This window comes from Lynx canadensis, chromosome B3 (genome assembly GCF_007474595.2).
Source record: "Lynx canadensis isolate LIC74 chromosome B3, mLynCan4.pri.v2, whole genome shotgun sequence".
Classification (NCBI taxonomy): Eukaryota; Metazoa; Chordata; class Mammalia; order Carnivora; family Felidae; genus Lynx; species Lynx canadensis.
This window is the reverse complement of record NC_044308.2, coordinates 80627707-80650527: the sequence shown is the minus strand read 5'-3', so window position 1 is coordinate 80650527 and position 22821 is coordinate 80627707. Positions and strand designations below refer to the sequence as shown.

The following is a 22821-nucleotide window of genomic DNA, read 5'->3' as shown; positions in this document are numbered from 1 at the left end:
GCACAGGGCTCTATCTGAACTGTGAGACCTGAGCCTAAGTCAAGAGTCAGACACTTAATTGACTGAGACACCCAGTCACCCCGAGAATACTTCAAGTATGTTAAAAAAAGTGGATAGGTTAAGTTTTGGTTCCTTGGGATATTAAGTAATGTGGAGAAAATGCCAGCTTTCCTCAAAAAAAGTTGCCATGCTGTAATTGCAGTTCTCAGTGTTTCTGTCACATTCATGTATGTAACACGGGTGAATAGAGATTTGTCCTTCCCTTTTCTCGTTTGTTTTTTTCCCGCTGGGATGCATAGCACTGTTATTATCACAGCTATTGACCTAAGATCAGTTAATATCCTTCTTAGCTATGCCATATCCCTGTGAATAATAGAATCCGTAGGCACTTCTCAGTGAGTGAAATCAGTTCAACCAGTGTATCAGAATATAAGTGATTGCATGGGTCTATAAATAGGGTAATTGTGAATCTTATAATTAAAGAATTTAAATATTCTTGCTTAGTATTTTAAACGATTTTGTACTACCACATTACTTGCATCACATCTTAACAGTAATCTTCACATGGTGCTGTTAACCATTTATATAGGGTACAATCTGTGATTGTGAACTACATGCAAAAACTAAAATTTTGTGTATTTAAGTAATTTAAAAATGGGAGTATAAATATAAAGTTAATGGTGTTACTCATATGTGGAATTTGAGAAACTTAACAAGACCATGGGGGGGAAGGAAAGGGGGGAAAGTAGTTACAAACAGGGAGGGAGGGAGGCAAACCATAAGAGACTCTTAAATACAGAGAACAAACTGAGGGTTGATGGGTTGGGGAGGGGAATGGGTGATGGGCATTGAGGAGGGCACTTGTTGGAATGAGCACTGGGTGTTGTATGGAAGCGATGAATCACGGGAATCTACCCCCAAAACCAAGAGCACACTGTACATAGTGTATGTGAGCCAATTTGACAATACATTATATTAAAAAAATAAAGTTAATGGTGTTAAAAACATATAAAAGACCCCTTTAAAATCTAGGATAAAAATAATTTTTGGCTTATGTTCCATTTACAGATAGGTAATGAAGGTTTAGCTGCTGACCTAACTGATGATCCTGATACTGAGGAAGCACTGAAAGAATTTGATTTTTTAGTGACTGCTGAAGATGGTGAAGGAGCTGGAGAAGCACGGAGTTCAGGGGATGGCACAGAATGGGGTAAGTTGATAAAAAAAAATATGGGGGTGGGATAATATCTAGCCCTTAAAGATATATTGCTATTAAATATTATATGTGGAATGTGAGTATTTGAATGTATGGTAGCGGTTAAGCAAGAGCAAGGAGAAGTGGTAGTGAATAATTTCAGGGTGTTTCTGCACCCAATTTATTTAGGTTTGGTGACAAAATTATGTTTAATATATACTTTTTGGTAAATTTTGATTTTTGAAGCTTATTGATTTAAAGGTGAAATAAATTCAGTTCCTTTCTTTTTAGCAGATTAAAAAAAACCATGCATGTATATACTTTTAAACATTCCCATTATTTATTTGGCAATGTATCTAGGTTTAAAGAAGACTTAACTCTTTTTGTTATGCCTATATAATATTATCTGACTTATTACTAGAAAGTAATAAAGCTACTAATCCTTAATTATAGCTTTATGTTGAACAAGGTTTAGTGAAGGTATTAAACTTTATTACATACAATATTTAGTATGCATATATTAGGGCCTAGCCTTTGGGAATGATATGTAATGCTAATAATAATTCAGCCAAAACTGAAAGAAAAGTTTTCTATTTATACAGGGTAGAAAACCTCATTAGAAAGTAAAATAAAAGTGTAAAAATATATTAAGATAATAACCTGAGGTCCAATATGTTGTTCATTTATCAGCTTTTAATACAAGCATGTTATCTGGCAGGTAGAACACACATTGTGTTTACAGAGCTTTATCGGAAAAGGTTACTGTGTACATTAATGCATATTTCAGTCAAACACCAAAGTTGCTTAGCTATTTGCAGGAGGAATTAGCACTAAATACTTAAAAACTACTTTGGGTGATGGGAAACACGTTATTAAAAATGTTGTATTTATATATTAAACCAATATTGCTAATAGAAGAAATAAATTTCATAGGTAAGATAATTGTTAACTATCCAGATAACAATTGAAGCGCTTAAAAATCTGGATTTTGTTGCCAGCTTTCTTACTGTTTATAATTCTCAAGCATTGTTTCAGACCTTCACTTACCTCTTCTTCTAAGTGGAAAGAGAAGAGGCACATTAGTTGAAATAAGAAAAAACTCAGAATTACTTTATAGTCTTTGATTATACATTTCTGTACTTACTTGAAAATGGCTATATTCTAGCTTACTTTTCTTAAGAATTAGCCTTGCTCAGGAGACATGGTAAAAGTATTAAAGTTTTTGTTAAGCTTCTTTGTGCAACCCATTCAAGTGTTGGAGATACCTATTTTTTTTTTTCTAGTAGTTTCTAAAGTACTGGGTTTTTTTGCAGGTTATTTATAATTATATAAATACATTTAAATTATATATATATAATTATTTTATAACATGTGTATTTCAGGTTTAGAACCCACAGACACATGAAGAAGAAATTAAAATTACCTATAATGCCACTATGTAGAGAGAATCATGGTTAACATTATATATATGCATATTATCTTTATTTAACAAGGATTTTGCTGAGTGCTGATTATAACCCACACTTTTCACTTAATAAATTGTTCTTCTGCAACAGCAGTTTTAATAGCTTCATAATATTTTGTCAGTATCTTCCATTATTTAATTGGGGTTTTACTGAGGAATATTTAGATTATTTTCATTAAAGATAACAATCAGTTTTCGAAGATCTGTGTAGCTAAATCTTGGCACATCATCATTCCTGCTTTCTTCACCTAAAATTGCTGGAAGTTTATTAGTCAAAAACATACAAAAATTTGGGGAATTTAATTTGTATAAAATGGCATTATTTCTTTAATAATGAAGTACCAATTGTTTACAGTTGATGGTCCTTCTTTCCAAAGACTTTTGCAGTTTGAGGAGCAGGCCTAAATAGTGAATGATACTATAAAATGTTATTTACTTTTACTATTAATATTTGAGTGACCTGAATCTCTGTGTAAATGGAAGTAACTGAAAGTTTCTTCCTTCCAGATGAGACTGAAACATCTTTAAAGCATTTTAAGTTCTTTAGAAGGAAAAGAACAAAATGGTTTAGGCAATTTCTTTCCTTGACAAATGAAAACTGTCAAGGATCTTGCAGTGTTTCTGAATTTATCTTTTCTACTCAACAGGTTTATATTCAGTTTTTCTAAAACAAAGAGGATGGATATACAGATATAACGTTTCTTTAACTCATTTGCTAAATTTGAATTTACTTAAATGGGAAGGTGGTGGTTTGAGATTTAAATTATTGGGTAAAGGCAATTTTTTAGTATTTTTTTGGTTTGTTTTTAATAAGTAATGTATCCTAATGAAACATAACCCAGTACATACCCACAGTGGATAATATGTATTTTGTATGTCAGAAATCTGCTCAGATATATCAAATTTTGAACCTTTTATCATGTAAAACTGCTGCTTTAAGAGAGCTTTAAATCCTGTTTTTTTCTCTTACCTGCATTGTAGTCTGAGTTTAATTTTGGTAGTTTTTAGTTTTTATGCTGATCAAAATGTAGTGGGCTTTCTAAATTTGCTGTTTCTCTCATGGAGACTCGGCATTTTGAGCATGTTGGTTTTTTTTTTTCCTCCAACTTGAAACTGTGATTTGTGGAAATGTAATAGACTAAAAAAAATAATTAGTATCTGAATGTTTATATTTAAATATAATAGATAATTAAAGTATTGAATATATGCATAAAGTTGTTATATTTTTATGTTACATTAAGTAGATTATATAATTCCTCTGCTTTGATAGTTAGCATTACCATAGAAGAATTTTATGTTTTTGTGGTTTTGAGTTGTTATGGGTCATTTTTTTTGTGTGTGCATATTTGTGTTTCCTTTTAAACAAAAAAGTTCCCGTAACTGATTCAACCTCATTTCTTGGTATTTTTCCCCCCTAGATTTTTAAAAAACAGAATTAATATGTAGAAGATTAGCTGCCTCTTCCTTTTTGCTCTTAACTATTTCTTAAAAGCAATATCAATCAGCTGTTACTTACCAGGCAAGTTTCAGGATGTTTTCTGAGCACATATGCATTCACCAACCTGTTCGTGCACTGCCTTGAGTTAACCTTTGTTTTCTAGACTTTAGGTTATCTTGCAAGTAATACTTGTTTTTTTCCTTAGGCTTACCCGTTTATTTTCTTTGCTTTTTACTCCAGTACCCTTTGCTACTTTAATTACAGTTACTCACAGCTTTATTTTTTCTACAGAGGTCTTTGAAAAACTGGCTATCTTACTAAAATTTTAGATCCTGTGGAATTACTTACCACTTAAGATTTTTTTGTTTGCTTCTGTAGGTTTAAAATGTGTCCATTTGGCTTACTTTAAGTGGTCATTTTTAAAAGTAATTAATTGCTTCATTAAGATGAGTGCAAATGATTAATTCTTCACATCACTTTTTTTTTTTTTTTTTGGAGTCTTCAGTAAGTGCACAGAAGGATTTCTCATACAACACAGTTTTCTGTTAACTTCATGATTAGAGTACACGAAAAGTGAATTTTCTGTTTAAATCATTATTACTACATTATTACAAACAGTATTAAAATTTGCAGATTTGACAAATAATCTTACGTGTAAATTTCAGTCTCGAGCAACCTACTTTTAAGTAATTCAAGTTGGCAAATTAACTTAAAGTTTTGGATTAATCTTTTTATATACTGACTACCTAAGATTATAGGTATATCCATAAGGGAGAAAGTGATAATAATGATAGTAGGAAAGGCCCAAGGTACAGTAAGTAATTGAATTTGTATGTGTCATTCAAATAGAGTTTCTTTTACTTACTAGATATAGCAATCTATAAAACGGGAGGAAAAAGGCTATTTAATGTCCACTGAATATGGATTAAGTCAGTGAGGCCCAGTCAGTTCATAAGACTTGGGAGCTAAAATAATGAGTTACCAAAAATGTAACAAGTGTTTTTTCCCTAAAATCTTACTATTTTGTCAGTCTTGATTGACTTAGCCTATATGTTTTGATATAATTTTTATTTAGTGACATGCTTATATAAATTCCTGGTTGTTACTCTTTTACAGAGTGTTAAACTTCCTAATAACGTGGCTGTTTAGAACTAAACACATGAAGGAAAAGCCCATAATACTTAAAAGGAATTCTAATAGACTTACGTTTATTCTGCTTCTTTTAATGCTGTTTTTCTTCTAGATTACCATAGAGTAAAATTTTTGCAGGCACAAGTATCTACTTAAAATAAATACAGATTTGTGATTCAGCTAAAATAGCTGAAGTTTCATCTTTAGCAGATGTACAGCTATGTATGTTTTCACTTTTCCATTCTTGTCACTGCTTTTATCTTACCCTAAAAAAAATCAGCCCTAAAAAAATTCTTCAGTGGAATTTGAGTTTTGTTTTTTTTTTTTTTTTTTGCTAATCTTAGTTGTAGACCAATGGAAGAAGGTAATGAGATGTGGAACTATTTGGGTGGGGTGGGGGCAAGGTGGGCTTCTCTGAATGCTTTGTATGTATTATTTGAGACATTGTATTTTGGAAATATATGTATGTATTATATTGGACTAGAATGCCTCTCCATTAGTATAGTTATCCCGTGCATGCAGAATCAGTGTGACAGAAGGTGCATGAGTATTTTCATCAATAAAATGGCACTGACCTTTCCAGCTTGCACTCTTATGAATAGTTCGCATGTAATTCATTCATTTGCTTTTATGATGCTGGCTGAATAATTTTTATTAACATTTTTATAAAGATGCAGTGATCTATTTTGTATAATGTTAGTTTTCTAATATAAGTCCGTTGAATATTAGTCATTGAAAGAATAATAACCTTCAAATTTGTGATTCATAGAAATGAAGCACCATTTAACTGTTAGTATTAACTGTATAGAAACTTGTGAGATGGGCTTTTAGAGTTTGAGCTGTGAATACCAAAACTGAAACTGCACCTTTAAAGTATTTTGGGTATATGCTGTTAGTACATTTTTATTATGATTATGTAAAGCTATAACAGTTAACTGCCAACAGCTTGCATTGCCAACTGCTGATTTTTTTTCTTTTAATAATATGCTGCATGTAGATAAAGATGACCTCTCCCACCTACTGAGGTTTGGGATGTAGACCAGGGGCTAATAAGTAAACTGAAGGAACAGTACAAGAAGGAACGAAAGGGGAAGAAAGGGGTGAAGAGTAAGTGCAGATTCTATTATAATTTTTGTATACCGATCTTTGAGAAAAAAAATTCTTCAACTCTGTGTTTTTTTTTTTTGTTTTGTGTACTGGGCAACTAACTTTAAATTTTGTTGTATAATTAAAATTTATTTGAATATAATTTAGGATGTGTTATTAAATGCAAAATCAGTTAAAATATGTTATTGAGGATGAAGGAAAGATTCCAAGGAAGGGTTTTTTGTTTTTTGTTTTTTTAAGCTTTAAAAAAGTTTACCAAATTGTAAGGAGTATGGCCTTGGAATTAAAAGTAATAAAATTTGTTCAGAAGGGAGAAAGTATAAATTTCCTTATTTTTTTAAGTAGGATGTTACAGCTGTAATCAGCTCGTATCTAGGTTACATCTTTTAGTTTGGGAATCCTTAAATTTAGTAAATTCAAAAGACCTTTCCATTGTTACTGCTTTCTGGCCTTAATCAACAGCAAACCAGGATGCAGCAGAAAAATCTCTCTTGGGTAATATTTTCTTGACTTCTGTAGCAGAAGGCCACAAGAAAGGTTTGTTTGGTCAGTGAGTGAGGAACATTTGGTACCTCATAGTATTTTTCACTGTATTGTGTCCAACCACTGTACTATAAACGTATAAATTTAGCTACAGCACCTCTCAAAGAAATCGTTCATTTCCATTTTGTGAATCAAACTTAAGAACAGCCACATGAATGACATCTTCAGACCTTTGAGTATTAAATGAAGACACTTGAAACTTATTTGGGGAAACTTTTTGACTATGTCAGGACAAAGTGAATAGCAAAGACTAAAACCATATAGGCATTCTGTCATATTCCTTTCTGTGGAACAGATAGATTAGTTTATAAAAATAGCGAGTGTAGTGGAAATGGGTATAAGTTTTTTTCAGTAAAACTCTTTTAAATGGTTTAATTTATTTTGGAAGCTAATAAATGTGTTTTGGGGACTTTATCTGTTACACAATTTTCTTTTATAACATTATGCTAATTTGTTATGCATGTGAATGAAAACTGTTTCTATAAGAAGTTTCAGATTATTCAGTGAACTTTTTGTATTTAAAATAATTTAGTGCTGGGCAGGGGCTGTGTTCAGCTCTAACATCACTTGCCTATATAATTTATGCATGTGTAGTATGAAATACTCGCATGACGACTATTGTAATACAGACACCATGACATTAGAATTTTGGGATTTAGGTCTTTTTTTAATGAAATGAAGTAGTTTAATATTAGATTACTATTTAATGTATGTTATTCATGAACTGACTCATCTGCTGAAGGTTCTTTCCAAAATGTTAGATAATGTTGCTTTAATTTAAAGTAAATACATTTTTTTTTTCCCTGCTGTCATTAGATCTATACCTTTTTCAGGTTTAGAAAGAAGATAGAAGTTAATTTAAGGTCTCTTTTAGTTGTAGGCTTTAACTGTTTCTAAAAAATGGTTTTATGTTTTTAAAATATATGTACTTATTTAAGAAGTATTAGAAACAAATGAACTGAAACTAAAATTCAAAACCCCCATAAAATTTTAATTTAATTAACTTTTAAAAACTAGGCTATATTATGAACAGTTTGTTATTTGTCTATGTAGTTGACACTTCATAGAAGATATCATTTCATGTCAGTAAATGTTCCTGCTGTATAACATGTTTTCATTTGTTTTTTAACCAAAAAAAAGTACCCTGTTGTCAAATATAAGATTGGAGAACTATGTGAAGTAGACAAAAGGGGGTTGCTGTGATTAAATCAGGAGCTGGGGCCCACAGAGCCATCATGCCTGAGGCTCTCGTGTCTCAATACTGTTTCATTATCTAGATATGTGCTGTATTATTTAGCCAGGTCCTTTTAATTTTGATTTTATGTTGTTTTTTTCAAAAAAGGAACTAACTTTGTTTATATAACCATAAAAATAACACATGATTGTTATTCAGACAGTATAAGAAGTATAATATATAGAAATAAAAAGAAAAAAAATGAAAAACACCCACAAACTTCTTACCTAGAGATTAATATTTAGCAATCTATCTTTCCATGTTTTTCTAAGTATCTTTTTTTTCATTTTTCAACAAGAATATCATTAAATTGTTTTTAAGTCATTTTTTCTTAATGCTTCACAGTCTTGTGAATGAAATACAATTTTAGTGGTTCCATAGTATTGTATTTTGTAGATTTAACCTGCATCCATTAGTTAGACCCTTCAGATTATTTCTCATTTTTAATGTTTTTATAAATGTCAAGTTACTTATATAAAGAGAAAGATAAAAAGGTGAGGCTTCCAGCAAAATGTCTTAGTAACGAATTAGGAGATAATGTGTTTGTTTTGCACTTTTCTGTGAATTTAAATTAAATCTTTTTGTTCTTGAATGTAGAGTTCAATGTGAGCATATTGGCTCTGAATCCCTGATATGAAGATAAAACTTAATGGGGAAAAAAACTCCTTTTTATTTATTTTTTTAATGTTATTGATTTTTGAAAGAGAGAGACAGTGTGAGCTGGAGAGGGGCAAAGAAGGAGGGAGACACAGAATCTGAAACAGACTCCAGGCTCTGAGTTGTCAGCACAGAGACCAGTGCGGGGCTCGAACTCAGGAACTGTGAGATCATGACCTGAGCCAAAGTCAGACCCTTAACCAACTAGGCTCCCCTACTTTTTAAATTGATGTATCATAACTTCTAATGTCTTAATCTAGGTAGATCATCATATGAATACAAAGATTAATTTATGTGAAAAGGATAATTCATGAATTTTCTTATTCTTTTTAGCTATCTTTGTTGGATTTTATTCTGCTATTTTATCAGATATAGCTTTGTAAAAGATAGAATAATTCATAAACTGAAGTCTTTTGATTTCTTTATTTCCTTTATCCCAAAATGTGAGTGAATTAGACTCACTGGACCATAGCACTACGTTTCTACAGATTTTTAGAGGGAAGAAAATTATTTGCTAATTTTAGCACATACATTCAGCAGATGTAATCCAACCTAAATGCATTTTTTTTTAATGAAAAGGAAAAAAAAGGTGAGCGTATCAACTTTTTAACTTTGTAAAAAGATTCAACCATGATTTGACTCTTAATTGGAAAGAATTCTAAAATCCAAAGCTAAGAAACGAATGCATGTCTTCTAACTTGTCTACTCCACTCTACCCTTTTCTTTCCACCTGAGGCAAAAGAAAATGACTTAAAAGTGACAGTTTTGCCTTAGATTGTAGATATAATTCAGTATTAATTTCATGTCATGCTAAGTGAGATATACTTAGGAGATACACTTTATCTGTTAATACTTTTTTTTAATAAAAAAATTTTTTAATGTTTATTTTTGAGAGAGAGAGAGAGAGAGAGAGAGGGCATGAATGGGGAGGGGCAGAGAGGGAGACAAAGAATCTGAAACAGGCTCCAGGCTCTAGGCTCTGAGCTGTCAGTACAGAGCCTGACGGGGGGCTCGAACTCACGGACAGTGTGATCATGACCTGAGCTGAAGTTGGATGTTCAACCGACTGAGCCACCCAGGCGCCCCTATCTGTTAATACTTCTAAAAGCAAAGATCATGAAACTAGAGACTTGATGCAGTTATTTTGCTCTCTGACTTCCTAAGTGTTAAGCTTCCTTTTCTTTTAACTTTTTATTTTGACATAATTTAATACTTAAGGAAAAGTGCTATTGCAAGAGAAGTGCAAAGAATTCCATGTAATTTCACCCAGGTTCCCCACATGTCAATATTTTACCATATTGCTTTATTCTTTCCTCTCTATAAATACATGCATTTATTATTATGAACAGTTCAGAAAACAGGTTGTAACCGTGCTGTTCCTTAAATGCTTTAACATATATTACCTGACCACAGAAACATTACCTAAGTGACCACAGTGCAGTGATGAAAATCAGGAAATTAAGTGATGTAGTACTGTTATCTACCCTACAACTCAGTTTTCTTTTATTCTTTAATAATTTCTTAAGTGTTCTATAATTGGCAAAGGGAGTCAAGGGGAAGGATCTAAATTAATTGTGTTAATATTTTGTTCTGGTATGATTTTTCTAGAAAAATTTTGATGGTCTCCATTTACTGTATTTCATACCTCAGTAAGAATGTGTAAGTAACAAAAATCAGAGTGTAGCATCTAGATTAAGTGTGAAGCATCTGAGGGGCGCCTGGGTGGCTCAGTCGGTTAAGCATCTGACTTTAGCTCAGGTCATGATCTCACGGTTAGTGGGTTCAAGCTCTGCGTCAGGCTCTGTGCTGACAGCTCATAGCCTGAAGCCTGCTTTGGATTCTGTATCTCTCTCTCTCTGTCTCTCTCTCTCTCTGCCCTTCCCCTGCTTGTGTCTCTCTCTTAAAAATGAATAAACACTAAAAAATAAAAATTAAAAAAAGTGTGAAGCATCTGAAACCTTTATTTACAATATGAGGGAGGAGTTAAAAATCTTTTAAGATTTCCTTTGATTTTTGTCTTTTTCAACGTGGAAAGTTTAAATTGTGGATTATGGTGTATTTTCTTTTGATAGATGCTTTTATTCGATGCCCTTTTGTTACTCCTGTGCTATTTAAGACCTTTAAAATTGAAGCTTATTAAAATTAGATTATTTCGTATCTTTTCTTCAAGTGATTTATAGGCTTTTCCCATTTCAAAGATTCACATTCTGAGAATATATATGTTTACAGTTCTGGTTCTTAGTGAATGAACTTAGTTTTCCTAATGAGTGTCATTTGTTCCAACTTTCCCGTCTTTTCATGTATAGAATATGATTTTCATTCCCCTTCTTTCCTAGTGTTAATTGAATTTCTGTACGTCTTTTGATTTGATTGTCAGTACATTGGAAAAGGGAAGTCTTTATTTTTTTCAGTATTTTTAAAATATAAATTATAAGTGAGTGTCCCTGGATTGTTTTCTCGTTTTCGTTTTTTTTACATTTCCTATGAGTGTTTGTCACTTGTTCTTCCAGATCCAAGATGACAAACCATGACCAGAAAATGTAATCATTTTGTCAAGTCTGAATTTTGTCCAAATATCTGTAGTTTGAACATTTTATCATTTAAGGAGAAATTATTCATTTGCAGCAATAACATTTTGTAAGCGTTTCAAAACAACTTGGCACACACTATGAAATATCTTTGATATTTAAGCTGCTTCTGTCTAGGAGTATAGTATAAATTTGAAGAGCTCATAAAACAGTTCAGTATTTTGCATCAAATCAGAGACAAAAAGCAGTTGTTTCATAGCAAAAGGGTGTGGTTGGTTTTATATTTTCCTGCTTTAATTTCACATCTTTAAAACCAACCATTCACTTCATCAACTCAGATTTCTTTATTTGATTTTTGTTGTCCCCCCCCGCCCCGACCCTGAGAAAATATCTTAACTAATTCATTTTGACAAGGGTCAGAAAGTATCAGATTGATACTCTTTAGAGCAGTACTCTTTTTAAAACTACAGAATCCCTTTGTGGCTAAACTAGTTGATTTTCCTTATAATTGTGATGTTGTTTTTTTAACATGATATTTTATCATGTGAAAACTTTATTCTAGTTAGAATACTAGAAAGTAAAACAGATCTAGTAAACATGATATAAATCCTTATTTAAAAATTTTAATATTTATTTCTTAAAGAGAGCACGCGAGAGCCAGTGGGGGAGGGGTAGAGAAAGAGGGAGACACAGAATCTGAAGCAGGCTCCAGGCCCTGAGCTGTCAGCACAGAGCCCAGCCTGGGGCTTGAACTCACAAACCTTGAGATCATGACCTGAGTCGAAGTCAGATGCTTAACTGACTGAGCCACCCAGGTGCCCCAGCTAAATCCTTATTTTAAAATAAACTTACCTTTTCCAGATTGCCTACTAACGGTTGCTTTCACTTCAGAATATAAGTTTTGATAAACACAGGGTGCTTTTGAGAAAAGGAAAATGTTAGATTCAGTTAAAAAAAAAAAAAGTACTGTTTTATTTAGAATAATACAGTCTATAGAAAGGTAGATTTCACACGTCCTGAATATGTGTGATTGAGATATGTATAGGTTTTAAAAACACTAACACAGCAGTCTGATCAGTCCATAGTTTGGCTTACATGTGGCATAATTAGTATGTGTTTCATTGTCCTGTAATCTGTTTAGAGGATTGTGATTTGTATAGATTTGATGGCCATGGTTTAGGAGGTAGGTGGGTTGTTTTATAATTCATAGTAAAAAAATATGTTTTCCATGTTGTAAAGTTATTTTTCCTTCTGTGGAGTCCAATAGTAATTAAGAATCAGATTTTATTTAATAAATGCTTAATGAGTTTTCAATTAGGCCCTTGAATGTTTTTATAATGTGTATAGTATTGTTATACTAATACCTTTACAGTGTTCTCAATACTGCTAATTAGACTCAGATTTTTTACTTGAAATTGTATTTTGTTGCATTTATTATATTTAGGATCTCAGATAGATTTAGAAAGAGAATGAAGACACATTAAATTTGTATTTGAGGTGTATTCTACAAACTAGGGACTAAATAAGACATATCTGGTTATGAAATCTGCTTTGATCTTGTAGCAATTTTTGAGAAACTAGAATTAAAGCAGTGTTCTTACATCTTCTCCTGAACTTGGCACTATGCCACAAAAAGACTAATGTTTGTAGTAAAAAAAAAAAAAATTATTACGTAATTTGGGTTCTTCAGTTTAAATAATAACTTTCATGTTATCTCCTATTTTCCTTTCCTTCCACATTTTTCAGTCTGTGTATTCAGGAAGATTATGACTTCACATCTGTAATAAAATCCTTTCTCATCTTTATTGTTTTTGACATTACCTTTCATGAAATTATCTGTAAGGTAATATCTAATAAAGTCAAATGTTATGGTACATACAAGTATAATAAGAATGAGCAGGGAAAGGTCAGCAAAGGCTTCATAGAGGAGATGGAACTGGTTTGAAAGAATGGGTAGAATTGTGATAGGTTGAAGTGCATGTTAGAGGATAGAACTTTGTGTGTGTGTGTGTGTGTGTGTGTGTGTGTGTGTGTAGGAAGTGTTTACACTTTCCTGAAGAATAGCTGAGGACAAAATATGGAAGAAATAAACTTTAGTGAATATTGATACATAGGGAAACTGCTTTGACTTGAAAATCAGGGAGATTGTTGTCATGGAGCATTAAAAGATAAATAAGATTGGATAGGAAAAATAGGAACAGATCATGAAGCACATGCAAGATGAAGGACAAGATTTTAGTTAGCTTTGATCCAAAGAATGTTGAAGTGCCACTTGTGGTTTCTGAGTAAGGGGTGATAATTGTGATAATTTTAGAAAATTCATTTGGCTATGGTATGCAAATTTGATTAAAGATAAATGGAGCTGGGAGGTAGGAAAACTAATTAGGAAATCTATGGCAGTAATTGATAAGAGTGAAAGCTTTTATTAGAATAAAGTCAACAGAAAGAGGAGATTAATCTGAAGAATAATAAAGGAGAATTCTTTTTAAAAACAGCCACCCCCCCCCATTTTAAAAGTTGAAGAAGAATTGTTAAAATGTAGTGTAGAAGTTTAGAACAGAAACCAGACCAATGGTGGCGACACTCATAAATGGGAAAGTTACAAAGGAAAGCTATTTTGTGAGTAAGGATAACTAACTTTTTTTTTTAATTATTAAACCTTTTTTTTTTTTAAAATCTTTGTTTGTTTGTTGTGTTTTTTACTTTACAGAGTATGTGGGGAGGGGCAGAGGGAAAATGAGAGAATCCCAAGCAGTCTCCATGCATGCCCTGGGCATGGAGCCCTGGGGCTTGATCCCACAACGCTGGGATCAGGACCCTAGCCGAAATCAAGAGTCAGACGCTCAACTGACTGAGCCACCCAGGTGCCCCTGGATAACATTTTTTTTTTCATGTTGAATTTAATTGATGGTTAGACATCCAATTGGCAGTTTTTCATTTATTAGAGAATTTGCACTCACTTCAGTGTCACAGAGAAAATCCTCATCTAAATCTCCATGGTAATTATTTTAGAAAATTGAGACTATTTGACATATTGGCATACCTCCATCCAGGAGTAGAGATACTTTCTAAAAAGTTAGGGATTACTGTTAAGCCAATAAATGTGTAAGATTTCACCAATTTACATTAAGTGTTAATACCTCACTGTGTAGCGTTCTGTTAGGGAGGGATACACAGATGAATGATAATTCCTGTAGAGTTACTGATACTCTTTTTAAAAATTTTTTTAAAATGTTTATTCATTTTTGAGAGAGTGTGACAGAGATGAGAGAGAAAATGAGCAGGGCAGGGGCAGAGAGAGGGGGAGACACAGAATCTTAAGCAAGCTCCAGGCTCCGAGCTGTCAGCACAGAGCCCGACTTGGGGCTCGAACTTAGCAACTATGAGATTATGACCTGAGCCAAAGTCAGAGCCTTAACTGACTGAGCCGCCCAGGTGCCCTTAGAGTTACTAATATTTTAAAACCCATAGTGAAATTTAATAATTATACAGCTGTCCAGTCCATTAATGTAAATACAGGGTCATGATGTGTGACCTTGGGGTTGCCTGTTTTAATTGTTTTACTTGATATTAACTTATAATATTTTCTTTTGTTTTTCCAAATTATTTTTTTCTGACATTCTTGAAGCTATTTTCTTTCAAAATTATGAGAAACAGTTCTGTCATTTCTGAAGTTCAGAATTAAAAAGATCCCACAGTACTGCAGATGCTTTTGAGTTTTGTATATTTTGGCCTGAATTTTCCAGGCTACAGCTGAAATTCTCCCCTTAAATTTACAGCCTATGACAGTGTTGACTTTTCATACTGAGAATCTCAGCTCATGGGTAAATTAGGCTTTGCAAATTTGGGAAAATGAAGCAAATTTTTGAGAAAAATTGTGGTTAATTTGTTAATGACACATTTGTGTAAATATGGTAGGAAAATATTCACATAAACACCAGGGAAAGTTAATTGTAGCACTCTTATAAAAATCTTGTGTACTTATTTCTTGGTTAACTTTTTAAGATAGTTAAATTGGAAAACAGTCATGTTTTATTCTGTGATTTGTTAAACTTTAATCTTAAATACCAAAATTTCCTTTTGTTTTAAGAGTACCTTCTGTGTCTTTGAGCTTACAGAACTTTGGTTGAGTGACCGAATACTCAGTTTTATACTTAGATATAAAACATAGTGAATATCTGTTTCTCTACAGAAATTGTGAATGTATTAAGTATTTAAATCTTTTTAATATTTCTGGAGGGATGGCTTGGAAAATTGAAGACATTTAATTATTTGAGATTTTTATAACTAGAACTTCTTTCAAAAAGCCTGTTTTGTTAGTAAATTAGTTTTAAAGGCTGCTAGCAAGTCAGGCAGTAGCCAATAAATGAACCTATACTGCTGACATTAATTTATAGGGTCAGCAGGACAAAACTCTATCACAAGATAGCTGATCTGGGAGATAAGCTGCCCCTTATCCCTTCACGAATGATTAGTCAGTCTAGTTCAGCCTCTATTAGAATGACTGATCATGAAGTTGTAAGAGCAAAGGAAGGTACAAAATTTAGCTACCAGGTTTATTTAAATTACAAAAGACATTAATTCCAAAATCATATCTCCTTAATATTGTGAAATTTGCTGCTGTTTTAAAATGCTGAAGATCAGCTTATATCATCTTCAGAGAAGGTGTTGGGCAAGCTCTTTGTATAATTGTCTTAGGGATTTTGGAATTTTTGGCTTTTATGTCTGCAGATTTTATTTTTGTTTTTAATGTTAGATGGAGTTGTTTCTGCCAGTCAATTCAGAGTACTTTCCTGGAATCCAACTTTAGCTTACAGATCTAATAGCACGAACACAGTAGTTTAAAAAAGGAGTTTAAATAGTACATATTGGAAAAAAACTAGTCATTTTGTCATTTTGCTTGAATTTAGCTACTGATAATGTAACTACTGCTCTTTTAGGAGACAACTAAATGCCAAACATTTACTGGGAACTTTATATATATAATTTCTAAAAATATATGGAACAAATGGCCAATTTAATTATTCTAGAAAAAGGTAACAGCATTATTGTTTAACTTGGTACCAAAGATATACTTACCTAGTAATGAATTTTCTAAAATGTGCCTAAGCTAGAAATGTGTAGGAAATGAAAGTACTGCTTAAGGCATTTTTACCAAAATTGATTACAGCAGAAAATCTATAGATGTATTTGAATCACTTAGAAATCGAGGTCTAGATAGTTATAATTCTAAGTAATGAGACTGAATTCTTGCCAAAGGTTTATTGTGATATAGGATAATTCAGTATCTGATAATTTGGCCTATAGACTGCATTTCATTGTTGTTTCTGCTTTTGCTGTATAAGGGAGTTTGATGCCCCAGTTAAATGTTTTTGAATACCTCTTTTTTTTTTTAAGACTTCTCAAGTAGCACATTTTTCATACAGTTAAAGTTAAATAATTTTGCATTTTTCCTTATAGTCATCTCTGCATGTAATATTTACCATTCGTCATAAACTGTGAGAAAATTTGAGGTAGAATAAAGAAAATCTCTAAAATAATAAAACCAAAACAAAATACATTAAAGCATGAAAAATAGCAGTGTATTGATTTTTCCAGATCCAGATTTTTCCAGATCTCTATTTTCCTGTTTTACTTTAGGAAGTGTTTTCTTTTCTTTTTTTATGTTTGTTTATTTTTGAGAGAAAGAGCATGTGCTAGAGCAGGGTAGGGGCAGAGAGAGAGAGGGAGACGAGGATCCAAAGTGGCTCTGCACTGACAGCAGAGAGCCCGATGCGGGGCTTGAACTCACGAAACCATGAGATAGGACCTGAGCCGGAACCAAGAGTCGGACACAACCTACTGAGCCCCCCAGGCACCCCTGTATATGTGTCCTTTTTAAAGGAAAAATTTAGGTCAGTGATCTGACTCTTTCTTAATGGTAGGAGGAGGAGGGGGCCAGTAAGCACAAACCTAATTACACATTTTAAAGGGTAAATTTTTAGAGTTTGTTATTTAAAAAAGTTGCAAATCACCTTGGACTTAGAGCTAAGACGTGAACATTAGAGTTCATAACCTCTTGTTTCAGTGGCAGTCTCCAACTTGATGCTTTCCTGTTGAATTCCATGTCATACTGCAAATATTTATAAAGACAGAATGTTTTCAGCCAGACCATTAAAAAAAAAAAAAAAAACGTAACCAGTCATTGGTAGATTCTCAGGCTTTTTGGTATTTTAAAGTGTATTTATTATTTTGAGAGAAAGAACGTGAGCGAGTGGGTGGGTAGGCACGCAAGCGGGTGTAGGGTCAGAGAGAGAGAGGAGAGAGAGAATCCCAAGCAGGCTCCTCACTGTCAGCACAGAGCCTGCTGCAGGGCTCAAACCATGAGATCATGATCTGGCCAAAATCGAGAGTTGGATGCTAACCAGCTAAGCCACCCAGGTGCCCCTTTATTTTTATTTTTATTTTTATTTTTATTTTTATTTTTATTTTTATTTTTATTTCTATTTTATTTTTATTTTTTAACGTTTTTATTTATTTTTGAGACAGAGCATGAGCAGGAGAAGGGCAGAGAGAGAGAGGGAGACATAGAATCAGAAGCAGGCTACAGGCTCTGAGCTGTCAGCACAGAGCCTGGTGTGGGGCTCGAACTTGTGAACTTGGAGATCATGACCTGAGTTGAAGTTGGACGCTTAACTGACTAAGCCACCAGGTGCCCCGCCCCTTTATTTTTAAATGCTTATTTTATTTTAGAGAGCAAGCAGTTTGGGGAGGGGCAAAGAGAGAGGGGGACAGAATCTGAAGTGGGCTCTGCTCTGACAGCAGAGAGCCTGATGTGGAGCTAGACCTGACAAACTCTGAGATCATGACCTGAGCTGAAGTCAGATGCTTAACCGAATGACTTAATAGTGATCGTTTTAAATAAAGATTTAAAATATACAGTGACACCACTGAAGTAAATGGGATCAATTATTGGGCTGTGATCTTTAGGTTTGATAAAACTGAAGAAAGAAAGAGTTTTTTTTGATATATGAGCTACTGGTTTCCTTGGTCCGTTGTGTCCATACAAAGGAGAATTAGTTCTAGAAGTATGAAAAGAACCTTGTTGTAAGATCCCATTGTGTAGACCTTACGATTTCAAAAAAAGGAAATGCAATAATAAATAATACTAGTATTCTTAAGTTGCTTGATGAAATCTCTTAGGTTATCTGAGTATTTACTGTGATTACTGTATGCCCCAGTGATGGGTCATTATGGAAAGTAGAAATACAGCTTAAAATAATTATTTCAGGGGCAGCTGGGGAGCTCAGGTAGTTAAATGTCCGTCTTTAGCTCAGATCATGATCTCCCAGTTCATGGGTTCAAGCCCTGCATCGGGCTCTGTGCTGACAGCTTGGAGCCTGGAACCTGCTTCAGATTTTGTGTCTCCCTCTCTCTTTGTCCCTCCCCACTCACGCTCTTTCTCAAAAAAAAACATTAAAAAAAATTTTTTTTAGTACTTCTTTTAGATAGATACATATGTAATGCTGAATGAACAATATAGCTTGCTGTATGTAAGTAAATATATGTATATAGAGAGAGATGGAGAAATGTAGTAATATGTTTAATTAGAAATGATTAAAAGTAGTCATTACTGCCCAGGCACTTCCTTTTACATGCCCCTAAATTTCTCAAAAGCTAATCAGCAATGTCTCTGCAAAAAGACTATATGTAATAATCCAAAATAATTTGTTACTATGTTAAAAATGATTTACTGGGCTTTTATTCAAGATTTGTGTTAATGAGTGTGTAATTGTGAGTGGGAGGAATTGTGGCATTTTGTTCTAACTTGTCTTACAAACAAATTACGAGATTAAAAGAAAAATACGCCCTTAAACAGGCTAAACATGCTTTGAGAAAATATTGCCTAATGAAAACATAATTTATTTTATAGTTCATTGCAGCTTCTGATATTACCAATAATTGCATACTAGGTATTGGTAGGAAGGATCAGTACTATAATCAATAAGCATAATCATTGAAAGATTAAATACTACTACCATACCTGTGTATATTTTCTGTCAGATTCACTCTAGATTGGTTGCTCACTCACAGCTTCATTTTAGTATTGTCATCATTTAGGACCCTATTTGAGTCAAACTGTATAGCTTACTTTGATATTTTAGCTTGATTTGAGAAATACTAAAATAAGACATTCTAAATAGAGATGAATTTTATTTTTGCAGTAGTGTATATTTAGGAGAAGTTGACTTGTATCTTACAATTATTTTCAGTAGTATTGGTGATGACCGACAAATTTCATTACACCTGTGATGCTTGTAGTGTATTAAGTTGATATCATCATTTTTCATAGGAACTTTTCAGAATTAATAATTAGCTTGAGTTTTTATATGATGTTTCTCTTTTGAATTTTATCATGAGTTTTAAATGTGTTTTGATATGTTGAGTTGTTTTGTATTACAATGACATGTACTTTTCCTCCTCTTGCATTTTCAGATTAAAATTTTGCTTTCAAAGCATGTATGAAATAATGAGAATTATTGCTTATACTGTAACTGTTGGAGCAAAATATTTATAAAATAGTATAGTTATTCTGATTATGGCAGTTTGATTTTAATTGATCAAAGTAACAAATTTAAAGTTCTATAGTTAGTTAATATAGAGTAGTTGTTTTTAGAAGTATGGTAAATAAAAGGAAAGTTAAAATAAAAAATTATAGTCAGAGCTTGAAAACTGGAAGGCATTCTGAACATCACATGGATTAACCTTTTATGGAAAGGAAGCTGACATTGTTGGTTGTAGAACTGCCCTTTTCCTAGAACATTGCTGTTCCTGGAGTAATCTGAGCAATGTAAGGCTTCATTTCGATAAACTTACAAACTCGATTGCAGACTAGAAACCATTTACATTTGAATGCTTACATTAATTTTTATCAGGGACTAGAATACCTAGCACTTCTAAGCAAATATGATCCAAAGCAAAAGGGCTTAACAAGCTGTAATGTTTAAAAAATAGTATAGTTATAATTGTACAAAAGTGAAAAGTGATTTAAATAGACAAAGCCTTTGTACCCCCACGTCCCATCCTGGAATAATATGTCTAGTGCATATTTGATTTGTGGAAGATTATGTTGCAGTTTATAAATATGCAAATAAACATTTGTTTATTACTACTCAGTAATAGGATTTTTTGAGTGGAAGAAATAGGAGGGAAGTGGGAAAATAAAAATTAATTATATTAATATTGTAACTGTTAAGTGCTTACATTTCCCCCACAATATTGTCTTGTACTGTATGATTTTTCAGCATTTAAGAAGCGGTTTTGTTCTTTATAGCTGAACCAATAACGTTTCCATCTGGAGGAGGCAAGTCATTTATTATGGGTTCTGATGATGTTTTGTTAAGTGTACTGGGCCTTGGAGACCTTGCAGACTTGACGGTAACAAATGATGCAGACTATAGTTATGATGTAAGTGCAGTTTTATTTTTAATTTTTTAATGATTTAATAGAAGGCTCCTTATTTTTTTTGGAAACACTTATAAAACAGAATTAATGTCAAGGTGCATGGAAAAGATAAGTTTAAGTGTGTCAGTATGTTGATTTGAAGTGACGTAGTTTTTCTTTTGTAACTACTTGCCTTGTGGTGTTTAAATTTTTCTTAGGTATTGTGGTGGATTAGCTAGAAGTTTGGGGTGATTGATTACCTTATAATATTGGTTGATAAGTATCTATCTTGAGTAGTCAACTCTCAATTATCTACTCAAATTAAGCCATATTATGGTGTTAACAAGAGAAAAATAGGTAACCTGAATCACTTGCCTTCAGGATACTTCTTAAAAATTATGTTTTATTTTTAAACTTTTATTTTTTTAAGGATAATGTTAAAGTTAGCTTGCCATTTCCTAAACACTTACTTAGTCCTTCATTTGAGGGATGGGGAAAGGATGGAGATTGGATGGGAAGGATAGTGTTTAGAGGTGAAACTAGTCTTGAACTAAATTTTTTATAGACAATAAACACTCAATTGAGAGTTAACTATACTTGTTTAGATTTTGTATGAATGAATTTGCAGTTTTTCAGCAAATTAAATTTTTCCCTTTTATAACAAACTCCTTTTTTCTACATGTTATACTTATGTTTTACCTATATTAGCATGCTTTTAGAGACATCAGCCTTGGTGGGCTGGATTATTATTCTCATTTATATTTTCAAAGTATATAAGCAACTAAATTCTATTAAACTTTTGACTACTTTAGAAGTGGTTTCACAGCCTATCTTTACAGATGGAGAAATGAAGGTAAAAAGATTAACCTCGTACCAATATCAACAATGATAATAAAGATAAGATGACAATATTCTTTAAGTGTCTTTAGTTTAGACTTTTGGAAAGTATCTTAATCTGCTGCCTTTAAAAATTTCACATGCTAATTTTCCAAATGACAACTGTATTTAATACTGTTCTCTTGGATTTTTGGTAGTAATTTATATAATTTTTATTGTTTCCATGTAAAACATTGCAGCATGGTTATTTTTTTGTTCTCATCTCACATTTAATAGGACCTTTGGGTTTAGCCTGATGATTAGGTAAAACAGATTAAGAAACTCTTCATTTGATATAGGTATTTGAAAGCTAATTGAAGTTATTCTTCTTAGTATCATTTGTTAAATGATAAAGATTGGTTATCAAGTTTTTAAGGTACATTAAATTTCCACTGGACATTTTATCAAAGCAGTTTAATATGTATATTTTAAACACGCCAAAACACACGAAACTCCACATGCCTATGAATTTACTACTTTTACCACTTAATATTGGACTCTTTCTTTGTAGTTGCCTGCCAATAAAGATGCCTTTCGAAAGACATGGAATCCCAAGTATACACTACGTAGCCATTTCGATGGAGTACGGGCATTAGCTTTTCATCCTGTAGAACCTGTGCTGGTTACTGCCTCTGAGGACCATACTCTGAAACTTTGGAACTTGCAAAAAACAGTTCCTGCCAAAAAGCAAGTATTTTCATATTAGCCTGTCTTTTTTTTTTTCTTCCAAATTTGCTAATAATTATAAGCAATTCTTCTTCTTTGTCATCCTATTTATGCATTCATTTGATCTTACCTAATGATTCCTGAATGTCAGCCAGTGATTTGAAGTTATTTAATTACCTTCTCCTCCCCCACCCTTGTGTTCTCCTCTTTTAGGAGTGCCTCTTTAGATGTAGAGCCTATCTACACATTTAGGGCCCACATGTAAGTTTTATTGAATTTGTATTTAAATTAACAGCCATAGTTATTGTTCACTATTTCTTTTTTTTTTTTTTTTTTTTTAATTTTTTTTTTTTTAACGTTTATTTATTTGTGGGACAGAGAGAGACAGAGCATGAACGGGAGAGGGGCAGAGAGAGAGGGAGACACAGAATCGGAAACAGGCTCCAGGCTCTGAGCCATCAGCCCAGAGCCCGACGCGGGGCTCGAACTCACGGACCGCGAGATCGTGACCTGGCTGAAGTCGGACGCTCAACCGACTGCGCCACCCAGGCGCCCCTA

The 22821-nt window shown here is 32.9% G+C and overlaps 1 protein-coding gene across 1 annotated transcript in view; it reads left to right on the top strand.

The window, feature by feature from the left end:
• The window catches only part of STRN3 (striatin 3), a 104827-nt gene that overhangs the window by 63665 nt on the left and 18341 nt on the right, over window positions 1–22821 (top strand). Inside the window, 7 exon segments of the mRNA XM_030318894.1 lie at window positions 1069–1210; window positions 6227–6238; window positions 6241–6340; window positions 15696–15832; window positions 20612–20745; window positions 22109–22284; window positions 22477–22524. Of these exon segments, the coding sequence (XP_030174754.1) occupies window positions 1069–1210; window positions 6227–6238; window positions 6241–6340; window positions 15696–15832; window positions 20612–20745; window positions 22109–22284; window positions 22477–22524 (749 nt within the window).